Below are 24000 nucleotides of genomic sequence, written 5' to 3'. Positions count from 1 at the left end.
AGGATATCAGTAAGAGAGATGTAACAGGATTGGCAAAATATTTGTTGAAGTTGGGTGGGAGACACATGGAGGTTCCTTATCCTGGTATATCTGTACTTCTGTTTTTAAATTTCCACAATTAATTTAACGTAAGTTAATAACATAATCAGCTGTGTATTTTAGAATGAGCTGGCTGCAGTGTGAAGTATGAATTGGAATGGATGTGGAGGACATTTATCATGTATGTGACCACTCTTCACTTCCTGCAGACCCTTCTACATTTGCAGAATTTCTCACATTGAGCCTCTCCTTTTAGATAGAAGCCAAAATGCATTCGTTCTCTCTACCTTTGCAGCCAGGCCATGAGCTTGTGTTTCTGGCTCTGCCAGTACACTCCTCCAATGTGAAACTTCGTTAAGGAACTGAGAAAAAAGAGGAAGTGAGCAACGTAAGCAAAACTTACTTTAGTGAGGGAGCAAGGTCAGTGGCTAAATTCTCGAGAAAGCCGTCAGAGCTCCCAGAACAGTCCCCTAGCTTCATCAGCATGGCTGTGGGATCTGTGCTGAGCAGCGTTGTTAGGATGTCTTCTTCTGGGGAAGCTCCTACATTATGATTCAGCCATTGTTTTTAGCTGCAAAGCCTGAATCTCTTTCCCTCCTCGAGCGTCTGTGAGCGGATATCCTTTAATAAATATATTCTCTGTGTAAACTAACTAGGTTAGATTTTGATGTTTGCAAGTAAAAACCCTGACTCGTATAGGAGGCAAGAGTAGATGTTTAGAGACGAGCAGCAGGCTATTGCAGTAGTTCAGATGAGTGATGCTGGTGACTTGAATTAGGGAACTGACAGTGGAATTGGGAATTTAAAGCATGTAAAATATATTTTAGAGGTAGACTTGGATTAACTGGTGATTAGATGAGGTAAAAGAAGGTGTTAAGAATGAGTTCCAGGATTCTGACATGAACAGCTAGTGATGCAGATGCCATTTACTGGAATAAATACTGAGGAGAAACAGGAAAAGTGCAGTTGAACTAATGTTGTCATAGACAACAAAGGCATGCCAGACAGATATGCCCATAAAATAGATAAAAACAGAATGTATTATAAAATGAGATGAAAGAAATTACGAAGTAATGGAAAGATTAAAAAATAACATCGTAATTTGAAAAACTGAGAAATGGGAAAATTTCCCAATGAACTAGAGAAGATAATAGGAAGGTATGAAAATATTGCTGGCCGAGCTCAGGAAAGAATACAAAACTTAAAAAATAATTTCAGACATGAAGAACAAATTAGAAGGAACACAAGAGTAAATAAGATGCCATAGATAACTTCTTAAGGGAAATTAAAGATGGAGGAAAATTAACAAAGAGAAAAAAATGATGTGGAGAAAGTGATGGATATAAAAATTAGGCACAGGTGATTTAACATACATATAGCAGAAGTCCTTGAAGAAGAAAACCAAAAGCAATGAAACAGAACAAATTCTAAAAACTTTAATTCAGGAAAAATCTGCTGAAAGAAAATTTAAATATGCATATGAAAAGGAAATTCAACGTGAAAGAAGGGAGGAAAGGAAAATAAAAGCAAAGAAGTATGGTTAGTAGAAAACACAGAATAAGATGGGAAGTAAATGCAATAGAACTGTAATGACAAACAGTGAAAATAAATCAGAAATGATAATAAATGTAAACAAAGTAGACTACAGAGCTTATTACATTGGATTGAAAAAATTCAGCTGTATATTATATATAAGAGAAATACCTGAAACATAGACACATTAAGACTTATTAAGGAGATGATAAAAAAAATACACCTAAATTCTGTCAAAGCAAAATGTATTTGAGTCTTTAGCTTTCAAAATTAAGCTAGGACTTTAATTATTTCCATTTTTAAGAGGAAATTCTTTCTTCTAATCATATTTTTATCGCTAAGAGAAGGGTTTACATAATTTTCCTCCCCAAAGTTGGATTACCTATGTATTAAAATAATTCTAATAGATATTACCAAATTGCTTTATCATTTACACCGTAATCAACAACACCTGAGAAAGCCCTGCTCATTGTACCACTATTATTTTTTTTTTACGAATCTTTCATAAAGGGAAATGATTTTTGTTTTAATCTTGTATTTCTCCAACTACAGATGTGGTTGAGTATATTATATGGATTTTGATTCATTATATGGATTTTCTCCTTTGTGAATTATCTGTTCATATCTTTTGCCTATTTTTTTATTGGGTTGTCTTTTCCTTATTAACTGTGCAACTTATGTTACAAATTATTATTTTTCTTCTCATTGCCATAGGTAACAACCTCCAAAACAATGCTGAATAATTGTGACATTGGGTATTCCTGACTATTTAATGGAATTGGCTCCAATATTTCTCTGATTATAAAAATCAGCAGGAAGCATTAACAGTCTTTATATTTAAGTAGTTTCATTCTATTCCTATTTTACCTTGAGTATTTCATTAAGAATTGCTGTCCCACTATCAAATATTCTTTTTCCTCATTTTAGTTAATTGCATTGTTGAGGTCTTCAGTGTTAAAATGTTTATCATTAAAATATACAGATATTTTCAGATAAAGGTAGAGAAACAATGTACTTACCATTTGAAAAATTAATTTAAAAAATTTAATTGGGTCTTAAACAGGCAAAAAAACTAAAAATGAGTTTACTATGTAAATTATTTTAAATTATATATTTTTCTTTTTTAAAAAAAACTTTTGGCTGTGTTGGGTCTTCATTGCTGCACGCGGGCTTTCTCTAGTTGCAGCAAGCGGGGGCTACTACTCGTTGCGGTGTGCGGGCTTCTCATTGTGGTGGCTTCTCTCGTTGCAGAGCACGGGCTCTAGGCGTGCAGGCTTCAGCAGTTGCAGCATGTGGGCTCAGTAGTTGTGGCTTGTGGGCTCTAGAGCGCAGGCTCAGTAGTTGTGGTGAACGGGCTTAGTTGCTCTGCAGCATGTGGGATCTTCACGGACCAGGGATTGAACCCCATGTCCCCTGCATTGGCAGGTGGGTTCTTAACCACTGCACCACCAGGGAAGTCCCTAAATTAAGTATTTAATTAAATAAATCAAAAGATAAAGTAACACTGTATTTATTATTTTTTAATAAAATGCATTTTCAGAAATGTTTCATCACAAACTAGTGCTACAAAAATAAATATAAAACAAATATACATGTTTACATATGTTACTTGTAACATAAATACACATTATTTACATGTTCAAAATTCTGAAACTCCAGCATGTTTTGTCCATGATTCTTAACATGTCTAAGAAGTAGGGAAAAAAATAAAAGCACAAATATACCACACACCATTTATATTTTTGCTTTAAAAGATTGTTCAATACAAATATGTGAACACAGTAATTTTAGGAGTATATGTTCTAAGAGCAAAGTTAGGTGTCCTATTTTAGTCTACGACCACATTTTGTAAGTGACTCAAGTTTCATTCTGCTTTGTTCTCTCATTAGAATACATCTGTTATGGTATAGATTAAAATTCTCTTTTATAGAAGGGCTTTCTGAAGAAGTTTTTTAAAATGAAAAAAGTCACTTTACTTGAAAGCCAACAAAAACGTTATTTATTAAACATATATATATCTAAAAGGAGCTTTAATCAATGAAGACTAGGCGTTGAATTAGAAAACATCAAAAGGATGGAAGAAAGACACTGTAATTTCTGTCTGATGTATTCTGGTAATTTTTCATTTTCTCCATACCTAAGTGAAGCAAAAGAGAAAAAGATAAAATTATAACTTAGTCACCTGGTTTGTAAGAGTACCAAAAGTCACATTATATTTTTCAGTAATTCTTCAATGGCAAAGGCACTTCAGAGAGATCATACAAAATTATTAGATACTTAAATTAAGCATACTCAATTTGTTTACTTATTTTTTAAAGATTTTTTTGATGTGGACCATTTTTTTTAAAGTCTTTATTGAATTTGCTACAACACTGCTTCTGTTTTATGTTTTTATTCTTTGGCTGCGAGGTATGTGAGATCCCAGCTCCCCGACCAGGGATTGAACCTACAGCCCCCTGCATTGGAAGGTGAAGTCTTAACCACTGGACCGCCAGGGAAGTCCCTGTTTTCTTTTAAAATAGACCAATTTCTAAATGTATTTAAATAATAAAAAGAAAATTAGGTCAAAAAACTTGAACAGACTTTATAATTTCTAAAGCAAGCTGAAAATCTGGATTCTTCATTCAATTGAAGACCCTAATTTAAAGAAAATACTAAGCTAAACACATTATAAATACATTTCTATTAAATATTAAAAATTTCCAAATGACCATATCAAGTAAAATCTGAACTTTTATCTTCTGAACATGGGTTCTACCCATTTTATATCTGTATCTTTCCACTTTCTGGATCATTTGAAAGAGTTGATTTAACAAAACCTCTCACTTTATGAGTTCTTTAAATGATGGTACTGCATATATACACACAAAAGCAGTTGGTAGATATCCACAAGTTATATTTGTACCAAGTATTTTCTCTACAATATGCACTTTTCATAAAGTAGCATGTTTGTACTGGTACTGTCGGCACCCTACCTCTTTTCAGTAGGTTATGGTTTGAAATGTGGAGACCAAACTACTGCTTATTGTTACTATTCCCAGATCCTCCTTGTTAGCATACTTATTAGCCTGGCATACATCCTCATTTAGAATGAATATATACATTCAAAAAAGTCTTTTAACATTAATCACTTTACATTAGATCAGGGGATACAGCCTTTCATTTGGGAAAAATAATCTGGTTACCTTTTAAAAGAAAGCTTCCTTGTTTCTATGTTCTTTTATGTAAATTTTCTAAGTATATTTGAACTTAGAAGTCCATTACTTATGAAAAGGGCCAACCTAGTTAGACTGAAGGAATAAGAAGGCTAAAGGAGTCTAACCACTTGGAGTGGATAATCCATACCAATTACCCTGCATTCCTGTAAACACTCATAAAATATGCATTAGACTATATGAGCTGCTATGAATATTTAACAGTTTAAATAATAATATGAACTTTGTCAACATGAAAATAGTAACTTTATTAAGTCATTTATTTCATCATATAGATAAAACAAAATTAGAGCAAAGAGCTGAATCTCAACCAGTATTTTAAGAACTTACCTAGTTGTTTGACCATCTGGAGATGTATAACTAATAGAAGACACTCCTGCTTGCACGACCAACTGGGACCCATCATTAAACTGAACCCACACAGCTCCACTAGTTAACTAGAAAAGTAATAAGCAAGCAAAATTACTACAGAGGATATGAAGTTCTTAAAAGGTACTCATGTTTAAAAGGATTTTCATATAGTTTAAAAAGAAAACAAAACAACCCTTCAGGTAACTACAAATTTGGGGCTGTGATGGTAGTAACATTTGAGAATATTCATATCTTTTTCAGATTATTCCTTTAATGGATAGGGCATCATAAATTAAAATTATTCTACATAAATCCTGTTTCCCATTCATTTCCACTAGGCTATCTAAGCAACCTTTTTTTTTTTCCTTTCCCATAGTATTTCTAACCAAGAAGAGATTTAGGAAATAACCAAGCAACACTTTCTTAAATTAGAATTTCCCTCTATTCTTTGTTCTTAGGCCAAAAGAATTTCTATTCTGCTTGAGAATGTTACATCTTTGCTTTTGAAATTGGTTTCTTTAGTCACTGATGTTTACAATGTGCCACTCCAAACAGAGTACAGAGAAGACATGGACACTGGAATCAAATAGACCTGGGTTTACATCCAGATTCTGCAAACTAGTAGGAATGTGCAAGTCAACCATACATTATGAGCCATAATTTTACTATCTATGAAAGGCGATAACATCAACTTTACTAGGTTTTATTTTGGGAAATGAGACAATGTATGTGGAAAACATGGTACCACATAGCATGTACTCAACAAATGCTGAGTTCCCTTCCCGATATTTCCTACCCCCCATAAAGGACTAGGCTATATTTTACTTCACTGGTAAGTAAAAATTACATGTGCTGTGCTCAAACATCTCCAAAGTTCAAGCTTTCAGAAAATATACAAATCTAAGTTTACACCTACATAAAATTCTTTAAGTTTGAAACTCAATGTAGACCTAATTTTTAAATGCAAAAATTCTTTTCTGCCAAATAAAAATTACTCTATTAATATAGATTACAAATACTTTCTAAAACTTACGATGCCCTGGGCATTCTCAAATCCTAATGTTTAGCCATCATCATGACCTCTACTTTAAAAACAAATGGCAAGGGCTTCCCTGGTGGCGCAGTGGTTGAGAATCTGCCTGCCAATGCTGGGGACACGGGTTCGAGCCCTGGTCTGGGAACATCCCACATGCCGCGGAGCAACTAGGCCCGTGAGCCACAACTACTGAGCCTGTGCGTCTGGAGTCTGTGCTCCGCAACAAGAGAGGCCGCGATGGTGAGAGGCCCACGCATCGCGATGGAGAGTGGCCCCCGCTTGCCGCAACCAGAGAAAGCCCTCACACAGAAATGAAGACCCAACACAGCCAAAAATAAATAAATTAATTTTAAAAAAAAATGGCAAGAATAGGTCACCTAGGCCCTAGCAGGCAATTTGTTATCAACAATATCTAGAGCTTTCCATCTGTATACAAATAAAAAAATGTGAAAATTATTAATGATATAATCAATGCAAAAAGTGTAAAAACTGTCTTGCAAAGAGAAATCTAACTTCCCACCTGTGTAGCCCAACCGACATTTTTCACAAAAACAGACTTGAAAAGTTGTGCTGATTTAGGGAGACAATCTTTTAGATTACTAGGAGAGCTGTTAGTTCCAGAAGCTGCACCTGCAAGGCCAAGTCCTTCATTTGTAACCATCTACAAATAATAAAAGAAAGAAAGATATTATTCCTTAGCATTCTAATAAGCCAACTTCAGCAAAAGTAGATGATGACCAGATTTTCATTATCTTAAATTAATTTTTAAAGGACAAAATTAAAAAAAATACAATCACATTACAGAAAATGGAAAAGTATAAAATAGGAAAAAAAATCACAGAACTACTGTTTTGATTTTGGTAGATTTCTTTTTGTCTTTTTTTCCCAAGGTATAATTTTTCATAGCTTCAATTATAGTATGTATGTTTGTGTGTGTGAATACACACATACCCATATACACAAACAGAGATCTATTTCTTTAATCTTGCATTTTACTACATTGCTATATAGTTTTTATTGGCATGATAGTTCATTGAATAAAAATGTAAGTTTGTTTAACCATGATTCTATCATGGATATTAAGGCAGTTAATGATATTTTACTAGCAAAAATAAAACAATATATATGTTAATATATTTAGCTTTTTCCCAGAGGAGTCAGGTTAGGCCTTGCTGAGGTAATATTTAAACTGAGTCCTGAAAGATGAGAAAGAATTAGCCATTAAGAGGTTCAGGGAAAGAGTTCCAGGTCAAGTGAAGAGCATGTGAAAAGGCCCTGAGAGTTTGGCTTAATCAAAGAACTAGGCACAGAGAGTGTGGGGTAGCTCAGGATGAGACTGGAAAAGTAGGTAGGTGATAGTAAGGCCACAGTAGGGTGTTTTAGTTTGATATCAAGGACATTAGGCAATCATTGAAGAGTTTAAAGTACAGAAGTGACATATATTTACTTACAGAAGGATTAAGTATTGGTGCCTGTTTTGGAGAAGCTGCACTATTTATGATCATTCTATTCAGAGATGGTGTCTCTCTCATTGGGTAGTTTGGATCCACAGAAGGAGGAGGTGTTAAGGCCTTAGGTGAACTAGTACTACTAGGTTTTCTGAAGGAGAAAGATATGTCAAATACATTCTTTTAAAGCTTTCAATTTATAGAAAACAAAAGAATGTTCATAATGTAAACATTAAACTGTTTTTTTAAAAAAAACATTTCTACACATTTTAGCCATATTTAATAAATTTTCAAACATTTACCTTCCTACAATTATTGGGAAAAAGGGAGCACTTCCACTTTTCTTTTCCTCTTCTGAAATTATGGATTCCAGTGCTAAACAAATACGGTGGCCCTATTTCAAAAGAGTGCTTTCTGTCATTACTTCATCTATGTCATTTGTATTATTATTAATTGGTAAGAAAAAACCTACTAAAAGTCGGTACATACCTCATTAGCATGGTTCATATACATTTTTATTTCCTCTTTCAAGCTATTAACTTCACTTTCACCTTTTAAGGTGTAAGATTTGCCAGTCTTTTCGATCACCTGAATTAAATCTTCTGTTTTGTGTATCTTTGCTCCTTAAAAATTAAGCACAAAACCCTTTATTATTTCTTTAAATATTACTAGATTTATATTCATTATCATACCCCAGTACATAATGACTCCCAGATCAAGGTAACATTTATATTCACTTATTGGCCATTAATAAAATGAGGCTCTCAAAGTAGTATTCAAAAAATAAAGGCCATTTTTCTTTTCCGCATATAACTGGCTTAAGTTTGATACTTTTATATTTTTAAAAAACCACTACTCTCATACAAAAACATAAGTGAAGGACAGCTGTAATTATGTGTACTGTGTGAGTGCATGTACTATGTGTCCCTTAAAGGAGGAAACTTTACAAATTAAAAAGTAAACATCTTTATAGATTTAGAAAATAAAATTCTCTGGTTCAACCTTATCCTTTTGTGATATTTATTATCCTAAAAATTTGGTATGTGTCCGTTTAAATTTCTAGTAAGAAACAGGATATTGTTTATTTCATGTTATTTTTTTATAATATCAATCAGAATGTTGTTAAACTGGAGCCAAAAGGGGAAAGAGAATTAATATACACATTAGAAAATAAATTGTTTACAAGCAAGTATATACAAATTTTGATTAACATTTGACATATAGTATAGTGTGCTGTATAATTTTTATGTATGGATACACACACACACACACACACACACACACCTCGCTGTGTTGGGGAGTTCCCTGGTGGTCTAGTGGTTAGGATTCAGAGCTTTCACTGCTGTGGCCTGGGTTCAATCCCTGGTCGGGGAACTGAGACCCCGCAAGCCATGCAGCGCAGCCATAAATAAAATAAATAAATAAATCTCATTGTGTTGAATTTACAACAAACAAAAAACCAAAAAACCCCACAACTACTAAGTTACAAACTAAAGGGAAAAAAATTACCATTTCTAAATGGCACTTACCATCATAAAACCAAACCTCAAAATCAGCACCAGGGGAATTCTCCATCAAAACACATTTAGCATATCTTGTAAAATAAGTGATTTTGGGAGATTTAGATCTTACAAGCTGCACAAATCTGGAAGCATATTGATATTTTCGCCAGTACTTTTCTAGGGAGAGAAAACAAAAAAGTTACCTAACATTAGGGAATAAAGTGTTGACATAAATTCCGTAACAGTCTAACATTTATTTCTACTCTTCCTCAAAAATTCAAGTCGAAAGTTAATACTCCCATTACCCAAAGTTAACAGTTCCATTATCCAAATAAAAATATTTTAGAGATGTAAGTCTACTATTTTAATGAAAACTAAAGACAGTATAATAAAATTCCTAAGAAGTATATAACAAAATCTGATGATTAGTATCATGATTATTTATTAAAGATTTTTTTGATGTGGACCATTTTTAAAGTCTTTATTGAATTCGTTGCAACATTGCTTCTGTTCTGTTTTGGTTTTTTTGGCCATGAGGCATGTGAGATCTTAGCTCCTCGACCAGGGGATAGAACCCGCACCCCCTGCGTTGGAAGGTGAAGTCTTAACCACTGGACCACCAGGGAAGTCCCAGTCTCATGATTATTTTAAAAATCTCTTACTTTGAATCACTGACTCCTTATTAAAAGTAAGATAATGACTCCAGGAAAGTTTTAATAAATGAAATGAAAAGAGTTCTACCTGAGATATCAGAACCAAATGACTTTAGGAAAAGAAATGTAGCACTTTTTATATTAGTAAAACATAGAGTAGTAAATTTTAGCAGTTCCCTGTAACTATGGTCATTTATAATATTTGATAGTCTTGCTATGTGTCTTAATTTCTAACAGAGTTAGATTAGATAGGTTCTCTTATTTGCTTCTAAGTTACCTTAGGGGAAGTCTTACTACTCAGTAGTTAATTTCCCAATTCATAATATCCAGAAGCTAAGCTAATTTAGTTAACCACAATTACAAGTGATCATTATGTAGCACAGTAATGATTTCAAAAGTCAAAAACCAGATACTTCATGTTGAATTTTTAACATGATTCTAGACAAATTGTAACTATACAAGTGTACAAATTATATTTGTGTGACACATGACTAATATTCTATAGTTTTTACTTAAGTAAACAATAAAATACCATTATAACACAGAATATGACTAAATATTGGATTAGTAAGGTATAGCACATCTCACCAGATATAAAGTTATAAGAACATAACCTGCATCCCAACTGAAGCCAAAATATTTACAATTTATGATACCCACAGTATAGAGTTTATGTATATATAAATCCATTATCTAAATTTATTCCCTGGTAAATTTACATACCTGGTAAATTGTCAAAACTGTACCTACTGATGTTGTCAGTAGGTGAGGGCGGTCTATCTGCAAGAGGAAAACCTCTTCCGTCATTTGGATAATAAACAGTGATCTGGCAAAAAATTTTTAAGAATTCTGATTATATGCCATTAAGTTAGAGCACTATATTTTGTTACTAAAATTATAAAAAGAGCTCACATGTATATTATTTTTATTGAAAATGCTAAATATTCTCTAAAAGTAATTTTTTTGCTTTTTAAACTTAAGCCTAAAGTTTAGATTTTGTTCCTGGTTATAATTATTTTTTACACCACACTAATTTATTTAAAGGTATGTAGTATACTATTTTAGTTTTTGAATTCCAGAGATACTATCATATCAGGAAAAGCGACTAAAAGTTGTTTTTTAAATATCATTATAGAACGAATGGAATGATAAATGCTTAAGTGATAAAGCTGCAAGATAATAAAGGAAATCCACATTACCATATTTCCATCACTAGATATATGAAGAACTTCTTTCACATATTCTTGAGATGCATACTCCTTTAGAAGCTCCACACATACCTCCTCTGAATCAAGTATGCTCACCTAAAAAAAAAAAAACTAAAATCAGTAACAATTCTCTTATTTACCAGAACAGTTCTGACATACATATTAGTTAAGAGAAAAGTACTTAACCATGGCAGAAACAAAAATTAAAGTAAAAATCAAATAGCCGCTTCACTGCAATTGTCTAGACCACAGGTGTATTTCAGCACAACTGTGAAACATAAGGAGCAAAGGAAAGAAGGTATAATGAATGAAGTGTGAAATGATAACCAGTGAACAGAAAGAAAGCAGAAGGTAGGGTGGAGAATTTAAGGGCTTGAAAAGACAATAGCACGCCAAATAAAGGCAAGACTGGGTGAAAGGGAAAACAGGGACAAACAGGATGAAGACAGAATTAAAAAATCAAAATCACCATTCCCAGTGCACACATGACATTAAAAAAAAAATGCTGTACTTAATTTTGTGCATACTCCTTTTCTTTAAATAGTTTCAGATGTTAAAAAAAGTGATATTTTCTAGTTTATCTTTTTGAGACTAGATTAAATGTAGAAACAATGAAAACAAAAGCAAAAGATAGTATTAAATATTAACTTAGTTATTAGGATTGTGGATAATATTTAACACAGTATTTAGCCAGTATTACTTTTAAATGTTTTTCATTATCAATAATTTAAAATTCAAAAATTACTATCAATTCACCATTCTTAAAGTACCCAGAAGGAAACAATAGCTATTTTCCCATAAATACCCAGTCTCTTTTAAGTGAGTTTATCAAGTACGTATCAAAAATACAGGGACATTATAGGGAACTGAAAAGATATTATTATGTTTGATACCAGAAACCATATACTCAAGGAAAATATCATCCAGTGATTTAGAAAAATAATAGACATACCACAGCCTTCTTCGTTTTCTGTCTGATTGGTTTTAACCTGTAAGCAGTCAAAGGAGATGTAATGCTTCGTAATGTATGTTTCTGATACCCCAATGGTGGCTCCACACCCCTCGTCTTGCTTTGTTCGGAAGAAGGATCTAAGCCAAAAATAGATTCTTGTTGAATTATCTCAGGTTTACTGTGAAATGCAGTCATGTATTTCATGGTATTCAACTGTTTTGCAGAATGCGCATTATCAGAAGCATCAGGGCTCTTTTTGGCTCTTATATCAGTCCAGGCATTTCTTGTTGTGTCCTGCAAATCTGGATGGCCCTGGAAATCTCTGTTTGGGCTAATGCTGTTGCACTCAGTAGTTTCTCTTAAATGAGCTATAATATACATAGAATAAAGCAATTTAGTGAATAATTAAAAAGTCAAGTCTACACAAAACAATGTCATGCTGGTTACAATAGCATTCTTTTTTCCTGAGGAACAAAAGAAATCTAGTTTTAAAAAAAAGCTTGTAATTTTTCAGTTTAAGATACGGCATAAGGGAATTCCCTGGTGGTCTAGTGGTTAGGATTTGGCGCTTTCACTGCCAAGGGCCCAGGTTCAATCCCTGGTTGGGGAAATAAGATACCACAAGCTGCACGGCTCGGCCAAAAAAAAAAAACCAACAAAAAGATATGGCATAATAAAAGTGACTTTAAAAGGACATTTTAAGCCAGACTGCAAAGGAATACCTTTAGTCTAAGACTAAGAAAGAAAAGATATTAATATGAAATTAATGTTTCAATCAAAGCAAAAACTAGTCACCTAGGGTCACTTACTAATACTAAAGCAACTGCCAATGCTGCAACAAATAATAGATTTGAGAGGAGTTTCCAGGTAATCATTCTACATAACATGTAAATTCACTCTCTTTAAGCTAAGGACTATTTCATCTTTACTTACAAAATATGCAACTAAAAACAAAACACTCTAAAATATATGAAATAGGTTTATTATTAATACTTAATATTATAAATGTATTTGTACCCACATTTCTAAAACAGTTCTTGAACTTTATCCATTTAAATTTTATATAGTTTTAGAGTTCACATGGGAACATTATTTTTTTTAAAGCCCTTAAAATGATTAGACTATATAAAACTTCGTAAGGCAATTTTTCTAATGCTAAACTATAAAAATCTATATCACAGCTTTCTCCTTAAATGACTTTTAAGTGCCTCCCTCCATAATTCCCATTATGACAGAAAATATCCTACATCAAATAATATACTTTAAAATTGTAGCAGCACTACTAGAGTATTATAAACAAAGTTACTTCAGACATGTCCATGTTTACCAAATAAAAGTATCTATAAACACAATAGAAGGTTAAGTGCAAGATTAAGCACATGGCAGTTCTGTAGTTTTAAAAAACATAAACTTGAATTATCATCTTTAACAAGTACACATGAGAAGATTAATTCTCTTTTGGGCCCTTGAAAATAATATACATGAAAAAAATAGACTCTTGAGGTGACATAACTCTATGCTTAAATTACAGCCATATTACGCACTTGTCTGAGGTAACATGATACTTAGTAAAAAATTCTCTCCTCCTCTCCATGTTTCTTTTTTATTCTCTTTCTTCCATCATTATTTTCCAACCCATCTTCTGTGAATGTCATGTTCAATAATGAGAAATGTTTAACTTTCAAACTCTGTATCTATAAATAAAATAATGACTTGGATGAAAGCTGTTTAAAAATGTTTAGGTTTTAGTAGCTGTGCATTTTAGTGTATGTGAGGTCCCATTGGTACACTATGATGGTCCACATCACCGTCTACTTAAAAATAAAGTCAACCATCTTTTGATTATTTTATAGGCACTGATAGTAGGTACTTATTACAGAGAGGCTGCAAGAGCGGAGGGGTTAAGAGTAAAGTCTCTGAGCCAGACTGCTTGGGTTAGACTCCTCTCTCTTGTATTTATGGACAGTGCAGCTTGGCAAATTAACCTTTGCATACTACTATTTCCTCATTTGTAAGACAGGGCTAATAATAGTATCTTCCTCATATGGTTTTTGTGAGAATTATTAATAAGTTAATAATATATGTTAAGCATTAAGGACAGTGGCTGATACAGTAAATACTCAAACTGTGTTAACAGTAATTATTACTATTATTGTAACAGTTTATTGAAAATGTACTATTTTCTTAAGAAAACCCAAATAGAAAACTGCAATGCTTGGTAGGTGGCCAAGTCATTAACTTTTTATTAAATAGTCCATTAAAAACTCACCATTTATTTGCAGATTCCCAAACCACTGTTGCACCATTTCAGTCTGAGCTGTCTGGTCTGGAAATGGAAAAGGAGCTTTTCCATTTTTTGGACAAAGATGATTGGAGCTAAACAAAGAAAAAAAATTTCCCATAAACTAATAAAAAATTAAAAGGTAGTAACCTTTTAAGATAAAAAAACACTAAAAAAGGGAGCTCTCTTCTGATATGAATACCTAAAAATTTTTACATTAACTGTAGAACCCAACATTTGCATAACTAAATTGTATCTATGAAGCTAAATTCCCATGCCAAAATGCCCATGGCACTGTGACATTTCTATATGGCTACTGTCCTCTTTTAATTTAAACATAAAAATCAAAGATCAGAAAAAGAAAAACACTAGTCACTAAAAACTTGCCTTCATGTGAGAAGCAGTCAATATGATTACTCATCACTTAGGGTCAACTTCTCTTTCTCTATTTGTGTGTGTGTGTGTGTGTGTGTGTACAGTTACTGTTAAGAGTACTTTAGGAATCAGACATGTTTAATATATGATACATCGCACTGGAGACCTGCTTCATATAAAATTTAAAATGACACTAGAAATTCCCAAGTATTAAACACATACTACAAATACATTCATGAGCACATATACTCATTTTAAGAGATTCTTAACCACAATTCAAAATCATCATTCTGATTCTCTTCCTATTAAAAAACAGAAGTCATAGTTAAAAGTGCCCCAGGAATATCTGACAAGGTAACCCTTAGTTAGATGCAGCTTCATGTTTGTGCTAATACAATGTTTATTGAAAAGTAAAATGCTTTTTGATAGAATTATTCTTACAGTGCTTGATTGTTATCAGGTCTTTCAAAAGATCCAGAACCATTGGATGTCTTTTCTTTAAAGAAGTGAAGAATATTAGCATTGCTGTTTGTGGATGAGTATCTTTCTTCATCTTCATCTACTCCTGATCTTTTGGATTTTGGAAGCATTTCTGCTGAGTAACATCGTTCCATTGGATACGTTTTCGCTCGCGACTGACTATTAGAGATGCCAGATCTATCAGAGGAATGGGCTCTACGAAGGTATCGAGAATGTGGCCTTTCTTCTGCCTCTTGGATTGCTCTTCCCCTTCCACTATTACTGGTTTCTTGTTCTTGATTTCCCCACTGAGTATAAAGGCTGCTTCCATCTCCTGAAGAAGAAAAATCACTTGAATTTTTATTCTTTGGAAATATAGTCATTTTATTTGGGAGTGGCTGGTCAATCAAAAGTCTTCTTCTGTCAAATAAACTACCACTCATACTGGTACTGGAAGAAGCCGTAATTGCAGTAGAAATTGTGGCATGTCCACTATCAATAGAGTCTTCTACAGTTCCTAAATCTTTACTTTTTGTTGAAGAATTTCGGGACATAAAAGGATGGTCTAATACTGAAGACAGACTTAAACGATCTGCTGGATTTCTACGAAGTAACTGGTGAATAAGGTCCTTGGCTTCTCTTGACAAAAAAGTTGGCATTTCATAATCTGCCAATACAACTTTATTTAACGTGTTCTTGATGGTGTCAGTGTCAAAAGGTGGTCTTCCAATAAGTAACGTATAAAACATACAGCCCAAGGACCAAATATCAGATTCAAGTCCATGTGCACTTCGAGTTGCAATTTCTGGGGAAATGTAATTAGGAGTTCCACATAAAGTATAGTGCTTTTCGTGTGGCATTTTCAATTGAGTGGCCAGCCCAAAATCAGCGATCTTGATGTTCATATTACACGTAAGTAAGAGGTTAGAAAGTGTGAGGTCCCGGTGTAATATACCATGAGAATGGAGATACAGCATTCCTGTGATGATCTGGTGCATGAAGTGTCGAGCTATTAGAATGCAAAAATTAAAACTACAATTTAGAAAATCTGAAGATTCAGTATTTAGAATACATCATGAAACCCAAGTACATATGCCAGTATGACAATTAGTAAACTGGTTTGTAGCTTAGTTTTACCAGCCAAAATACCACTCTGATAATTTCATAATATTCTTTAATAATTCCTATTAAGACAACTAGGCACTCCTTTTAAACTCTGTCCTTTCCAACTAATGAGTTTTCTAAATACAGTTAAGGGAGGCTTAATTTTAATAGGAACTGGGAGTGACCAGAGTTAACTAGGGTAACCAGAAGTCCATAGAAAGAGAAAATATTTATAATTAAACAATTCATAAATAATTCAAATTGTAAAAAAGAGAAAAAAAGAAAAGCAAGCTGTATTTCCTTTGATGTCCTCCCAAACCCTCCTAAAAAGTAGTCACTATTAACAGTTTATATATATTCTTTTAAACTTTTCTTCCATGTGCTTATGTACACTTAAATCTATAGAAATACACTGTAATAAATGTTTTTAAAATATAAAAATGGTATAAAAATGGTATAAAAATATAGTTTATTACTTTTTTTTTGCCACTTCACAATATTTCTTGGAGATATTTCTATGTCAGTACACATAGATCTCCATCTTGTTAAATTGCTATTGATTAATATTTGGGTCATTTCAAGATTATAAAAAAATATAGCAATAAACATTCTTGTACATGCTTGTTTTCTTGTGCATATAAATGGGGTGCTTCATTATGGTAAATTCAAGAAGTAGAATCACTGGGTTCAAAGATAAAATTTAGTATTTTAATACCTTGCCAATCGCCCTTCAAAAGGCTGTTATTTTCAAGCATATCCTTGTTGAAATTAGGTAGTCTCAATCCAATGGGTAAAAAAATGGTACTCGTTATTTTAGTTGGCATTCTTATGATTACTACTGATTTTGAGCATCTTTTCGTATGTTTATTGGCCAATTATACTTTCTCTTCTGTGAACAGTCTGCTTACATCCCCTGTCCATTTTCCTATACAATTATCTTTTCTTTTAAGGCATGCCTTATATTTTAAAATTAATTGGACAGCCATTTGTCATACAAATATTTTCTTCCTATCTTTAACTTTTAAATTTGTTGACAGTATCCTTTGTCATACACATTCTTAATTTTAATTAGTCAAATTGGTAATTCATTTCCTTCCTATCTTTTGCAAGTTGTCTTATTTAAGAAGGCCTTACTATTATACAGTATTATGAAAAATGCAGTACTCATCATCAATATGTATATGAATTTATTTTCTTATTATGTATTATGTTCTTATTTTCAGTCTAAGGATATGAACATTTCCTTAACTCTTAACACATATGACCAAATTGTTTTCCAAATGGGTTAAATATAGATCAAATGGACAAAAAGCCTATCAGCAACCACCTTTCTTAGCTTTCAATCTTAGCCTGCAATGTCAGTTAGCAGGGTAAGATAATTTGAAAACAATCATTTGTGTGATGATATACGGACCTTACTTGATCCTGATCTGAACTGTAAAAAAAGTTACTTATAAGAAACTGGGGAAGCTGAAACTGACAATGTGTTTGACAGTAAGGAATTATTAGGTGTGATAGTGACTTTGTGCTTACGTTTTTTGTTTTTTTTTTAAAGTCTGCATTGTTTAAAGATAAAAAGATGTCTATGATTTGCTTCAATATACTCTGAGGAATTGGGGGAATAAGAAGGGTACAGATGAAACAATGAGTTGATAGTTTTGGAAGCTCAGTGGTAAGTTCATAGGGGCTCATTATATTACTGTCTCAACTTAAGTGTTTGACATTTTCTATAATAAATGGTTTCAACAGGTACTGTGTTTGACTTAGAAACTACTTTATAGTCATCAACAGCATCCTAAAAAGCTTTTTCTAAATTTGAAAAGATACACATTCAACTGTGACCAATGACTTAATTTAAAATGTTGTTTTGGCAAAAGATGGATAGCAAATTTCTTCTTCTACTTTATTTCTGTAATGCCTGAATTACTTACATGAATTAACAACTTTCTTAATTTGGGGGGGAAAAATCTCTTTTTATAGCCCAAGTAATAAGTGAAACAGTTTTACTAAATATGATAAAAAGTACATTCTTCAAAACTACAAAGAGTAAAATTTGTATTTTCCAAAACCAATTTTTTTTAAGAAAAATGAAAGAAAGAAAAGAAGCACAGCCTACCTTCATTTTCTGAGAATGGTTTTCTTCTGTTTTTTATATACCTGTTCATCTCTCCATTATGGCACATTTCTAATACTAGGTACACATAATTGTTATCTTCAAAATAGTTATACAGCTGAAATGTAAAAGGGCATAATAAATTATAATACAGAAAAATTCAATGCCCTTGGCCACTTTTATAAAATTTGTATCTTACCTCCAAGATAGAAGGATGTTTCAATTGGCAATGTATTTTCACCTCATTTTGGACTCTCTGTACCATTCCAGCTTTGTACATGGCTTTCTTATCTATCTAAAAATAACATGAGAGGTTTAAATGTTAATGATAAACTTTCAAATGTGAAGTTGTCATGTTAACTTTGAAAAGAGAAAGTATACTATAAAATATTCTGAAGTCCTTTTATCTTCTTTTTGAGATCAATTTATTTCGTTGTCTATTTTCCCCATGCACCTAGCAAAGTGCTTGACAGGGTGGACATTCAATAAACTTGCCCAATGCATTCTAATACACTCTACCAACTTAAAGAATTTAATAGCTCAACCATCATATCTATGATAATAACAACAAATAAAATTTAGCAAAGCTTTAAAACAAATCTTCCCTTTTCCTACTGGTTTAGGTGTTTCTTAATTTCCTTATGTTACTCCTATTAGACTGACTTCTAACAATCAAGAATAGTATTTTAGCTTTTTACAGTGTAATACAGAACTATGCACAGTGTATTCTTCTTATTATAAACAAATTATTATTTGTTCTTTGACTGCTACCAATTACTCTAAGTACATATAATTAGAACAGATACCAAATCTAATGAACATGAGTAAAGATAGAACACTTATTTAAGCATGGTTAAGGATCTCCTAAGAGATCCTTAAGTTTAACTGTTGGAACTACTGTCTTCTGCCTAAGCAATGGGTTTTTTACAGCATAAAGAAAAGGCTGGCAGGTAAGAAGTTTCTAACATCTCAAGTAGCAAACCTCTCTAGTTACTTGCAAAGCAGAAGTGAGAAACTGATTAACATATTCTTACCATTTTGATTGCAACTTCCAAACCAGTGTGAATGGACTCAGCTCTATAGACACCAGCAAATGATCCTTTACCAAGCAGATTTCCAACTTTAAAATCCTTAAAAGTTAAAATTAAAGAATATGTGTAATGATTTGCGACGCAGAAAGGAAGAAAAAATAGGAAGGGGCTGGAAAAAAGAGGCTAAAATGGATCGGGAGGAGAATTTGCATTCAAAATTCAAGCAGGTATCACACCTCGATACAGCAGGTGTCTGGGGTGGACAGCATGTTGACGCCTTGCGGGTCTCTGAGCTTCCAGGCTGGTCTCTGGATAGAGCACCCTAATGGTCTGGTTCCTCAGCCTCAGCATCCTCGTCCCACCCCCAGCCTGCCCCCGAGAGCTAAGGCCCTGAACGGAATCCCGCCGCAACTCCCGCCGGAGGTAACCGCCATCCCCTTGGAGAAGGGGAAGACAGCCTTGCCCTGCTCTAGCGCGGCAGCTCCGGCGGGATCCCTGACAGGAAGCCGCGGTGTCTAGGGACAGAAGGGCGGGGCCGCGAGCAACACACCTGTCCCACCGCCCCCGCGTCTCAGAGGGGCGGGCCGCTCCGCCCTCAAACAGCCGGGCCCCCGGCGGTTGGGACCCTCCCAAAGCACTCCGGCGTCCAACCTGCAGCCGTTAGCTGCGCTCTATCCCCTTCCTGCCAGGGTCTCGACGAGTCCCGGCACTCCGACTCCCACCCGCCCTACTGGGGACTGCCGAGTCTTTTCACCTCGATCTTCTCCCCGATGCAGGTCGCCATATTTCCAGGCCGCGGTCCGTGCTCCCTGGATTAACTCCCTTTACGCAGTCCTTTCGAGGCAGCGCTCCAAGTAGGCAGCGTGTCTTGGCGTCCATCAGGCTCGGCTCTTTAGGCCGCCGCTCCCGGCGACGACACCACAGCCACCGAAAGGTCTCCCGGGCACCTTCCGAGGCCTGGGCGGCGCCTCCGCGCTCCCATTTTGAAAAACTCCCGCCGGTTGCCGTTCTAGCGAGGTTGGAGGGGACGTAAGGAGGCGGGGCGTTCCGCAGAAGCTGCGCCTGGGCGCGCATGCGTGGCAGGCTCCTTATCCGCTCGCCTCCGGGCCGAGGACCGGAAGTGCTTCGGCGGCCTAGAACTTGGTTGGGAGCGTTGGCAGTTCGGCTCTTGGAAGACCCGCGCAAGACGGATAAAAAAGGTAGCCTAAGATATGAGATATTCACAACTAGTCAGTTACTCACTTCACGGTCTGAAAAGCTACTTCTTCCAGTTCTGTAAAGGGTTTAAAACAATTTTTGAATTCCAAATGCTTAAACTTGACGGAGCAGCGTAGGGGAAAAAAGTCAGTACCTGACTTAACCACCCGTTTACACCTCTGTACTTACTCCAGTTTTTCATATCTGTAATGAATGCATACGGTGCTTTAAGAAAATTGACTCCATTATTTATTTTGGTAAATTTCTATTAATTATAATGCCATCTGTAGAATAACACATTTGAGAGTTCTCACACACGTGCGATAATGTATTGATCAAAAAAGACCTCCGACGGGCTTCCCTAGTGGCGCAGTGGTTGGGAGTCTGCCTGCCGATGCAGGGGACGCGGGTTCGGGCCCCGGTCCGGGAAGATCCCTCATGCCGCGGAGCGGCTGGGCCCGTGAGCCATGGCCGCTGAGCCTGCGCGTCCGGAGCCTGTGCTCCGCAACGGGAGAGGCCACAGCAGTGAGAGGCCCGCATACCACACACACACACACAAAAGACCTCCGAGGGCTTTCCTGGTGGCGCAGTGGTTGAGAGTCCGCCTGCTGATGCAGGGGACACAGGTTCGTGTCCCGGTCCGGGAAAATCCCACATGCCGTGGAGCGGCTGGGCCCGTGAGCCATGGCCGCTGAGCCTGCGCGTCCGGAGCCTGTGCTCCGCAACGGGAGAGGCCACAACAGTGAGAGGCCCGCGTACCGCAAAAAAAAAAAAAAAAAAGACCTGAAATTTTTAGAAGTTTATAAAAATCTTATATGTTCTTGTATAATGTTATGTCATAATTCTTGTTATTTAAAATGTATATCTCAGAAATAACTAAAAAAAAAAAGACCTCTGAGGTTGGTATGATACACTTTATGCAGATGAGAAGATGGTGATATTCAGCAAGGACATGTAACAAACTGAGAACTACTCCACAAACTTAGGTCAGTTTCTAAATGGAAAGCTCTTTTCTTCTACATTAATGGATATATCAGGTTTATGTAAGTTTGTCTACCTGCAAGCTGTATAAAAGCTGTTCAGAGAAAAGTCAACTTTTCCCTTCGTTCCTGGAAATCCTTCCTTTAGGGTTATATATTACAACGCTTGAGCGGTTGGTTCCAGAGTCCAGTCTTCCAATTAGACTTGCTTTTGCTGTTAAACTTTCAGAAGTTCCTGTAATTTGCTGTCACTGTGGGGTTTTTTTTTGGGGGGGATTCTGTTAGTATCAGGGATTATATCGACTTAAAAAGAAAAGAATGTTTTAGAGCGGTTATAGGTTCACAGGAAAACTTAGTGGAAGGTACTGAGAGTTCCCATATACTCCCTCCTCTCAAACATGCATAGCTTCCCCCATTATCAACATCACTCACCAGAAAGGTACATTTTTAGTAAGGATGAACCTACTTGACTCATCATAATCATGCAAAGTCCATAGTTCACCTTAGGATTCACTCGTGATGTTGTATATTCTATGGGTTTGGACAAATGTATAATGACATATATCCATCATTATAGTATTTTCACTGCCCTAAAAATCCTCTGTGCTCCTCCTATTCACCACCCTCACCCCACCCCAGCAACCACTGATCTTTTTACTTTCTTAATCGTTTTGACTTTTCCAGAATGTTGAATAGTTGGAATCATATAGAATGTAGCCTTTAAAGATTAGCTTCTTTCACTTAGTAATATGCATTTAAGTTTCCTCCATGCCTTTTCATGGCTTGATAGCTCACTTCTTTTAGCGCTGAATAATGTTCCGTGGTCTGGATATATTACAGTTTATTTATCCATTTACCTATTGAAGGACATCTGAGTTGCTTCCAAGTTTTGGCAATTATGAGTAAAACTGCTATAAATGTCCACTTGCAGGATTTTCTGTGGACATGTTTTCAGCTCCTTTCAGTAAATACCAAGGAAAGCAATTGCTGGATCTTATGGTAAGGGTATATTTTAGTTTTGTAAGAAACTTCTAAACTGTCTTCCAAAGTGGCTGTACCACTTTTCATTCCTACTAGCAATGAATTAGTATTCCTGTTCCACATCCTCACCAGCATTTGATGTTATCATTGTTCTGAATTTTAGCCTAGAAATTCTAATAGCTGTGTAGTTGCATCTTGTTTTAATTTGCATTTCCCTGATGATACATGATGTAGGACATCTTTTCATATGTTTATTTGCCATCTGTATGTCTGTCTCCTTTGGTGAGATATGGATTAAACTCTTTGCCTTGGTTTTTTAATCGTGTTGTTTGTTTTCTTATGGTTGAGTTTTAAGAGTTCTTTGTATTTTAGATAACAGTCTTTTATCATTGTTTCTTTTGCAACATCCTCCCAGTCTGTGGCTTGTCTCTCATTATCTTGAGATGTCTTTCGGAAGGGCAAAAGTTTTTCATTTTAAAGAAGTCCAGCTTATCAATTATTTGTTTCATGGATTGTGTCTTGGTGTTGTATCTAAAAAGCCATTGTCATACCCAAGGTAATCTTAGTTTTCTCCTGTGTTATCTTCTAGGAGTTTTATAGTTTTATTTTTAGGTTTGTGATCCATTTTGAGTTAATTTTTGTGAAGGCTGTAAAGGCTGTGTATAGAGTCATTTTTTTGCATGTGGTTAACCAGTTTTTTTATCACCATTTGTTGAAAAAACTATCTTTGCTTCATTCTATTGCCTTTGCTCCTTTGTCAATGATTAATTGACTGTATTTCTGTGCATCTATTTCTGGGCTCTCTGTTCTTTCCCATTGATCTATTTGTCTGTTCTTTCACCAATACCACACTGTCTTGATTACAGTAGATTTATATGACCCAATACCCTTAGTAGTATCGGTCCTCCAACTTTGTTCTCCTTCAATACTGCACTGGCTATTCTGGGTCTTTTGCCTCTCAGTATACACTTTAGAATCAGCTTGTTGATAGCTATAAAATAACTTGCTGGGATTTCAGTTGGGATTGCATTGAATCTGTAGATCAAAGTTAGGAAAAACTGACATCTTGACAATATTGAGCCTTCCTATCCATGATCACAGAATATCTCTCCATTTATCTAGTTCTTCTTTGATTTCTTTCATCATAGATTTGTTGTATTCCTCGTATAGATCTTGTACATATTTCGTTAGATTTACACCTAAGTATTTCATTTTGGGGATGCTACTGTAAATTGCATTGTATTTTAAATTTCAAATTGCACTTGTTCAGTGCTGGTATATAGGAAAGCAATTGACTTTTGTATATAAACCATATATCCTGCAACCTTGCTATAATCACTTATTAGTTCCAGGAAGGTTTTTTGTTGTTGTTGTTTGGTTTCCTACATAGGTGATAGAATAATCTGTGACCAAAGACAGTTATGTCTTCCTTCCAAACCTGTACTTGTGTTCTTTCCTTTTCTTGTTTTATTGCAGTAGCTAGTACTTCCAGTATGATGTTGAAAAGGCATTATGGGAGGGGGCATACTTGCCTTGTTTCTG

General features: G+C 35.0%; 1 protein-coding gene across 2 annotated transcripts; it reads right to left on the bottom strand.

Annotated features, from left to right (window-relative positions):
• Positions 1-3108: 3108 nt before the first annotated feature.
• Positions 3109-20252, bottom strand: PLK4 (polo like kinase 4; the record flags this gene model as incomplete). 2 transcript variants are annotated; one of them, XM_082653860.1, is made up of 16 exons in its annotated part: positions 3109-3709; positions 5118-5224; positions 6695-6835; positions 7626-7773; positions 7925-8016; positions 8112-8245; positions 9152-9301; positions 10501-10603; positions 10977-11081; positions 11938-12305; positions 14207-14313; positions 15035-16061; positions 18273-18387; positions 18469-18564; positions 19304-19399; positions 20055-20252. In XM_082653860.1, the coding sequence occupies 16 exons, from the start codon at positions 20082-20084 to the stop codon at positions 3607-3609; spliced, it is 2922 nt and encodes a 973-aa protein (XP_082509986.1). In that variant the 3' UTR covers positions 3109-3606. The 2 variants fall into 2 exon arrangements, with proteins under 2 accessions (XP_082509986.1, XP_082509985.1); XM_082653859.1 differs by lacking the exon at positions 20055-20252 and adding an exon at positions 19537-19569.
• Between the last annotated feature and the right edge of the window lie 3748 nt (positions 20253-24000).

This window comes from Grampus griseus, assembly GCF_964374135.1.
Source record: "Grampus griseus genome assembly, chromosome: 4".
In the NCBI taxonomy this organism is placed as follows: domain Eukaryota; kingdom Metazoa; phylum Chordata; class Mammalia; order Artiodactyla; family Delphinidae; genus Grampus; species Grampus griseus.
Note: the sequence above shows the minus strand (reverse complement) of the source record. Positions and strands in the feature narration are given on the sequence as shown.